The sequence below is a fragment of the Lolium rigidum genome, chromosome 1 (genome assembly GCF_022539505.1).
Source record: "Lolium rigidum isolate FL_2022 chromosome 1, APGP_CSIRO_Lrig_0.1, whole genome shotgun sequence".
Classification (NCBI taxonomy): Eukaryota; Viridiplantae; Streptophyta; class Magnoliopsida; order Poales; family Poaceae; genus Lolium; species Lolium rigidum.
The window spans coordinates 295,230,038-295,238,299 of record NC_061508.1 but is presented as its reverse complement, the minus strand read 5'-3'; the positions used below and the strand labels follow the sequence as shown (position 1 = coordinate 295,238,299).

Genomic DNA, 8,262 nt, shown 5'->3' with positions numbered 1-8,262 from the left:
GACGCATAATTCGCAGCGAACCAGTGAGGTTTGCCACACTCGCAATCGCAAGGCACATAGGTGCTACCTGCTCCCATCACCCTGAATGACGCAGCATTTCACTAGGCACAAATCCTTTTTCTCCCTCTCTTCTCTTTTTTTTATCTACGAATGATCACACAGGACAGAGTGCTTTTATATGAGTTGTTAGTTTGTCAATGTTTTTGTTCCTCGTGTTCATTTCGCGTTGTCCTAAATAACATGCTCGCTTAACTAACAAAGTTAGATCGGAGAAATGAATTTGGAACAGCGGTTTCATAAAAGTATTCGAAATACTGGACGACACACCAAACAGAAAATGAAGACAGCCATGCCAACAATACACCTGACTCACTACCTAACTGTCCTAAAATACCATTAATCTATCTACCTAGGTATGCAGGCTTAGATTTTTTATCTTCGATAATTGAAGCCTCTTATTGACCCCTCTTGTGTCTATGTAGTAGGCTTAATGGGCCTATGCAAGGCTGACCGGGGAATATCAAGAACCTTCAACATCGAGGAATCACCACCAAACGTTCGACACAGCACGCAATCTGTATCAAGAAAGTCATCACCAGCACGTAACTGGGCGATGTAGCAGTGTGGTTTGACACACTCACAGGGCGTGCACTCATAAATCTATTTTCTGCCTCTCTACTCCTTTTTATCTATACAACCGATCACGCAAAACAGAATTCTTTATCTATACAAGCCATTCACAAAATTCACAGTATATTTGGTCCAAGTGATAACCAGATCTATAAATACCAGACATAAAACGCTGTAAAAAATGAACAGTGTATAATACTCAAAAGTGATTGTAGTATGTTCCGATCCAGCTCTGCAGATCCTGAAGGCTGAAGTGTTGTCCAGGTCCCAGTTCTAGCATGGTCTCACAAGGTGTCCCATGCACTCGCTTCACGCTCCATAACCCGGTATGAAGACCCTAGATCATCCCCCGATTGTCGCCTTAACATGCTGGCTCTCTGCAACAGGCGTACGAGTTGCTGGACAACCTCGGACATCGGTGGACGGAACTCCGGTTCCGGCTGCAAGAGTTGACCACATAGGGAAAATTAGGACCTTAGTCTACTTCTGAAGTTCCCGCAAAAAAAAGTCTACTTCTGAAGAGTAATTTTTTTTTTCCTTTAGCGGATTACTTCTGAAGAGCAAGTTAGTTCATATGCCCAGCAAAATCTACTTTCAGATTGACAGGAACCAATGATGTATTGCTAATGAATGGTGCTTATAGTTAGTTGCAAGCTAGAATGATGTTCTAATGGATGAGAGATGGCCATATGCAGAACAAACAATGTAACCTGGAAAAGGAAAATGATGTACCTGGACACACAATGCAATTATGTCAGCGAAACGGGAGAGAGACTTTGCGGGGTACATCCCATCCATTGATGGATCAACCATCTTGGCGAGCGCATCGATGTCGTGAAGCTGCGGGGTTGCCCATCTGACAAGGGACTGCTCCGGCCTCTCTCGTGATCTGTTGTACAACACAATCAATGATTAAAATCGCAACAAGAGAATGGAAGGTCATACGGTACAAATCTAGAGCAGCAACACGTTTTACCAGGTCGGAAATGATACCTATCTAGCGGTTTACGGCCTGTCAGTAGCTCTAGCATCACTACTCCGAAACTGTACACGTCACTCTTTACACTATATGTTCCTGACATGGCAAACTCTGGGGCACTATATCCAAATGAGCCAACCACCTCAGTTGAAACCTGATAAAACACAACATAGTAATAATACCTGGTTTAGCCCAACTAACAACGAAAAAAGGTTAAATTATGAAAAATCAGGAAAAAAAACGTTAGATGTGCTACTATGTTACTTACCTCTCTCTCAGGATTTGGTGAAAATGCAGCAAGCCCACAGTCAGACAGATGTGGGCTGTACTCTTCATCAAGCAGGATATTTGATGACTTAAGGTTTCTATGTACAACAGGGGGCAGGCACACCTCATGCAGGTACCTGAATCAAGGTTGACAGTACATTGTTAGAGGGCCCGCGAAGGTTCTTGCACGCTTCGTCTGAGAAGTGCAGACTGAAAGGAAAGATTCAGTAGATTGCTGAGACAACATACTCTAAAGCTCGAGCAATGCCTAGCACTATCCTCACGCGGGAATTCCATGTAAGGGTCTTGCTCTCTTCATCAGAAAAGTGCAACATATCATGCAGTGTTCCGTTTGTGATGCGTTCATACACAAGAAGCCTTTGCCCATGTTCAACACAATAACCCGTAAGCGATACAATGTTTGGGTGTCTAAGCCGAGTAATGCTCGACACAACCTCAAGAAAATGATCTTCTTCATACAAGGAAAGTGAAGCACTGTCTATCTTCTTCACAGCAAATACCTGTTGTCATGCACACAGTTCAGTTCCAGCGTAAAACGATCATGCAAAAGTGAAGAAGGTCCAAACCCAAGGGAGGATTGAATATATTAACAATGCATCCTTGTAAAGTACGAAAAGTAATCGTTCCATGATCCAAGCAGAAAAGTACAGAAACGAAGCCAGATCAACCCACAACAAATCTTGATTGCACAAAGATAAAACAAGAAAATACTTACAAATTACAAATATCATCCAAGTCAAAATTCTGAACTGCTCCCTTACCTGTCCATTGGGGAAATTAGCCTTGTAAACACGACCAAGTGAACCCTCGCCTAGGAGGGAATCTTGACAGAAACTGTTTGTTGCAACTTGGAGAGAAGCAACAGTATAAGAAGTGGCCGCGCCAGGAACCTTGATCTTTTTTGCTGGAGAACCATTTATACCATATACCCTCTCAGGAGTCCCAGTAGACCGCGGGAGCACTGAAGCTACAGGAGTGTTCTGCTGGACGTTGTTATTAAAATCTGCAAAAGAGAAACACCGACATGAGTGTAAAGATTTAATTTCCCAAAAATCCAGAGTTTAGCTATTTCAAGTTAATGAACACTTTGGCCTTCTTCAACTGTTTTATTTTTACATCTTGATAAAAGGAAATAACAAATTCTTGATTCAGTTTACCTCAAACAGGTAAATTCCTGCAGCAAGCGAACCAACAATATATGCGTTTTGTTCAAGTAGGAAGGGGAAACTATCAGGCACGAAAAAATAGGAGCACACCTCTGTCTGTGTTTACTGCAAGAGCATCTACAAAGTCTTTTGGTTCGCTGGTACCACCATCCTTTCTTTTATGGGCACTGTGAAGGCAGAATACCAACGCGAAAAGTACACATGAAGCAGCAGCTACTGAGCCAACAACCAACCCGACAAGCACACCTGTTTGCCGACCTTGCTTCTTGTCACCTTCATCGATAGTGATCTCAGGGTCAGGGCGATCTGGAAAACTTGTTGGTCCTTGAGGATAGTCTGGCTGATCAAGTGGACTCTGAGATGGTGGCATGGCAATGGGTGGTGGATATCCAGGCATATTGATAAATGAGTTTCCTCCAACTCTATAGTTGCAAAGTGCAATCACACTAACCCATCAGCATGTAGATATTATGATATCCGTAGTAAAACAGGAATAAAATATGTTATAGTGCCTACATCAAATTTGGAATCGAGCTGAGTGCCCCTGGTATCAAGCCGCTGAAGTTGTTGTTAGCTATATTTCTGTTCAAAGGCACAATTACAGTTTGTTATCAGACCAAAAAAAACAACAGAAGAGTATTAACAGTCATGTTGGCCCATGAAAAGTCACTTACAATGTAGTAAGGCTTAAGTTGCCGAGGACACTGACTGTTCCCGAGAGTTGATTATTTTGTATATAACTACACAATGGGTTGCAAGTAAAGAACTATCAAAACCATGACAATGAAACAGCAAAATGGGAAGATTGAGATGAAGAATACTGAATATTTACAGGCTAGATAGATTTGACAAAGATGCAAGAGAAATTGGAAGATTCCCCGACATGTTGTTGAAAGATAAATCCCTGCAAGGATTTTAAACAGAATTAGATGGAGTCATTTAAAAGGAATAAACCCTGCATATGCTTAGCTAAAGTTTATGCAGTGATCCGCATAAGTGACTCATTTCATCACACATTTTACGGGTAAAACTAGATACTTAAATTCAGCTTCACCCAAGTTGGGATGTTGCATTTAGAGCTCATTTTTTCTTCAGGATGTAGGTATACAGCCTGCCGTGCATGATCATCTCTGATTCACATCTTATATACTCAGCGAATTAAAAAGGTTTTTTTAGAGAATGAATTAAAAAGGTTTTATTCACACTAATGCAGTTGTAATCATTTTGAGGGTCTATAAGCATCTCTGTAGAAACATATGTTGATTGTAGTGGTAGGCTCATATCTTAACACCCGAAAGTCCAAATATCATGCTGAATAAGACAGAACAACAGTAGGATTGGACAAAAGGAACATAGAGTGCATGATTTTGCATTATGTTCCCAATTATCTGAATTGAGGATCCCAAAGAGAAGGCCTTACAATTCAGATAGGGAATTGAGGTTCCCAAATAGTTCACCAATTTCCTGAAACAGCGAGTTGTGGCTGACATTGCTGCATGAAGATGTTATTTGTAATTAGGCTACTTCAATAAAAGAAACTGTCACAAATTAAATTATACGTCTTTGCGGTAGTCAGCAACTTACAGGTAGCCAAGTGATAACATGTTGGATATAGAGTATGGAATGCTACCAGAAAAGTTATTTCTCGCCAAATTCCTGCATTATTATCGCAATGAATGAAACAACAAGAACTAACAACTGGGAATGGACACGTGCAAGTTGAGAGGCGTTACAGATGGATAAGATTTGGTGGTAACTGATAAGGAATTACATCATGCAGGTTGTTGCTGCTCAAGTCCCTGCAAGTAAAAAAAAAGTGAAAAGTATAAATTTTCATGAAAACATAGGACAATGAAGATTTATACGCGTGTTAGCTCATACATCGTTTTCAGTGCGACTAGACTGGACAGTTGGTAACCAAGAGTACCATTCAATCCCACGCCAGAAAGGTTGCTGCAAAATAGGGGAGGAAACAGGATATATCAGTATTCAGTGTCTTCGATTCAGTTAATTTAGTACAACTGCAAAGGTAACTGCGGCCATATGCATCAATCGATGAAGAAGCTGGGCCTTTCCCTTTTTTTAAAAAAAAAAAGAACTGCAAGGGTAACTCAGAAAAGAACAAAATAAAAGGGGCAGTAAAATTGGCTACTAATACACCACATCAACAGTTCCACACTCTTCTGGCAAAAACATTTTATATTCTCAGGAACTTTGAATAGAAAATAAAAAATGAAGTATAAAGGTTTCTCCAAATTAGGTACGAAAAGGTTAGGCAACTAACATGAGCCAGTGTCAGGGAAGGTTAACCCCAATCTCTAATTCTAACAGCATGCATGCAAAAAACCAAAAAGATGGAACTTTTATCCCTGGAATCAGCAGAACATTCTGTTCAGCATCTATGGTTACCCCAATCAGAAGAAATAATCAAGCACCAGCGTTTCTTTCACCAATCCAGAATGTGACAAATTGCTTTGCCGTTTCAACAGTAAAAAAAGGACTAGGAGAAATCTTTACATTGCAGTTATGGCCGAGCCTGAGCAGGTGATGCCCATCCAGGCGGCGCCGCAGGGGTCGCCGCCGCCAGCCGCCGACCAACCGGCCAGCTGAGCCGGGCTGTTCCAGGAGGTGTAGAGGTTCCCCAAAGCCGCAACTGCAAGAAGCAGACCACATCAGACATTGATAGCGCAAATCGAAGAGAATGCGTACCAAGAGACCAAGCGGCGGCGCCGGCATTACCACCGGCGGCGTCGGTATCGGCCCCAACCACCGGCGCGAGGGCGAGGAGGAGGCCGGCCAAAGCGGCAGCGGCCAGTGCCGCCATTCTTGAGTCTTGACCTCTCCCTCCTTTTCGCCCTTCTCTCTCCTAGTCCTAGGAGTTATCGAGCTATCTTGGTTGACATGACCATGGTGGTGATCACCATTCCCAATGGCCCATGCCTCCTCTCCTTATCTATCCGGAAAAGCTAATATATGGGCAGTGCTTGAAGGAAGTGTTCGATGCCATGCTTGCTTGAGGCAGTGGGAGATGCAGTGTGGCGTCGGCAAGGATTAGTCCCTCTCCCCATTGGCTCCTTGTCTCTGGGTTCTTGGGTCCTTGTCTATCTGTTGTTGTCCGCACTGTGGGTACCGCCGCGGCGTGCTTTTGGCTCATAAATACGGGAACAACAATCTGCTGGAGAAGGCGAGCTGGCAATTCGATAGATTTTGAGCAGGAGAATGTCGTCTATGTATATTCCTCCTTTGGCCTGGTAAAAACACTTTTCTTCCTCTATTAGATTTTTGGATTTTAGTTCTAAAGTAAATTGCAGCCATTGCTAACTGTAACTAAAATACCTAAATGTTCCCTCCATTTCAAAATAAATAAGTGTCAATCTTTTTCCATCGATATGATGTTGAATGCTGTCCACACTTGTCAATGAAAGCAATGAGACTATGCTTGGAGCGTAAATTTGCACCCTGGCTAGGCAAAATACTCTTATAGGGCAATCGTCTAGTGCTAATAAATTATGTTTAAACTAGTCTATATGTGTCCTATTATCTTTCTTCGAAACACCCAAAGGGGGACGAAAAAGGTAGGGAAAACTTATATAGGATTTGCTCGTTAGGTGAGATCATAAGATCAGCATATGAAAATCATATATACAAAATGCGAAAATATCAGTAAAAATTATACAACATGCCTATGGGTTATATCTACAACTCCAAAAGAATCAGCTCACAACTCAATCTACATTTAGAGAGATGTAAAAGATACTCTCTCTTGTGAATAGTGTCACCTTTGGGGGAATAGTATTTCACACTATTCAGTCTCAAATTTATCTTTCTTGGCTATCTAAATGTATGTCAAATTTGAAGCAGCAAATTTTTATTGGTGCTAATGTAACACGGATGTATGTTGTCAACTTTTTTGAGAATATGAACATTTTTTTTGTTTTCAGGAAAAACTGATCTCATCGAGGTACTTGATAAGAAGAATAAATGCTTACTTAGCAAGTGCTTAATTAAAAGCTTCTTTCTGAGTAAGGTGTGTGGCAGGAATTGTTACACAATAAGTTTCTTCATGCAAATGCAACCCAAACCCACAGATTCATCTTTCTGGAAGGCACTATGGGGGATTAAGGATGACTTCTTTAAATGTGATTCTTTTGATGTGGGGGATGGCATTTGGAACTCAGTTTTGGGAAGACACATGGTTGGGTTACTCAGCATTAGCATCTCTGTATAATATCATTAGATACAAGGACATTTTAGTAGTCGATGATTAACTCAAAGAGGGCGCTAAATACAGGATTCATAAGTGCTCTGACGGATGATAAATGGGTACCTTGGATACGATTCGTACGGATATTAATGGGGGTTGTATAGACAGATGAACTAGATGGTTTCAAGTGCCGCCTCTTCAACGGGTGTTTCTTGGGTAAAATTGTTGTGTATTGATTAAATGAATGGACATATGGTTTTTCTTAAAAAATACTTGTGGAAAATTAAGGTACCATTGAAGATGAGCATCTTCATGTGGTTCCTTCAGAAAAAGAGTGTTTCTTAATAAAGATAACCTTATGAAAAGATGTTGTAATGGGCGCACAAAGTTGTTTTTTGTGGTTCTTGAGAAAGAATTAACCATATGTTATCTAGTTTGAAGAGTAGCCGGTGCACTTCACTTATAATACCCAGCCCTTCGGTTAATGTAACTAATTGGTTTGGTAATTAGTTGAATTCATGTAGTAGTTTGTGCTTTAGCTGGCGGAATATGGAATTGTCGAGGCGATGTTGTCTTTAACATAGTTGCAAAATTAAATTTCTCGCATGACACAAGACGGCATCTTCAATTCACATGTGGTTTTATCTCCTTCCTGTGAAACAATGGAGACCTATGGATATTGAGTGCAATTAGATGATGGCGGTTGTAGGAGCTATATTCAACCAGGATGGTTGGCAAGCATGCTAAATGACTACAAGACGCATAGATGCTATTTATGTTTTAGATGGTTGATATTTTCTGCCACTTTAAGCGATTCTTGAATTATAAAACTTGATGGTTTGAACCTGGAGATAGAATGAAGGTTGTGTGCATCGTTTCGATGCATAGGCCGGCGGCACAATGTTCCCATTTAGAAAAAAATAAGACTATGCTTGGCGGACATAAATGCAGGTGGACCTTTTATGAATAGTTAAATTAGAAGAAAAATACTGAAT

General features: G+C 41.0%; 1 protein-coding gene across 1 annotated transcript; it reads right to left on the bottom strand.

Moving 5' to 3' along the window:
• Positions 1 to 684: 684 nt before the first annotated feature.
• Positions 685 to 5,608, bottom strand: LOC124683956 (protein STRUBBELIG-RECEPTOR FAMILY 8-like). The gene is made up of 14 exons (XM_047218371.1): positions 5,581 to 5,608; positions 4,945 to 5,016; positions 4,797 to 4,862; positions 4,648 to 4,719; positions 4,484 to 4,555; positions 3,738 to 3,803; positions 3,580 to 3,645; positions 3,154 to 3,485; positions 2,659 to 2,900; positions 2,126 to 2,397; positions 1,878 to 2,013; positions 1,624 to 1,763; positions 1,363 to 1,519; positions 685 to 1,070 (listed from the first exon to the last, which is right to left on the bottom strand). Coding segments are annotated over exons 2-14 (1,779 nt in total). The 5' UTR covers positions 4,947 to 5,016; positions 5,581 to 5,608; the 3' UTR covers positions 685 to 914.
• Positions 5,609 to 8,262: the final 2,654 nt, after the last annotated feature.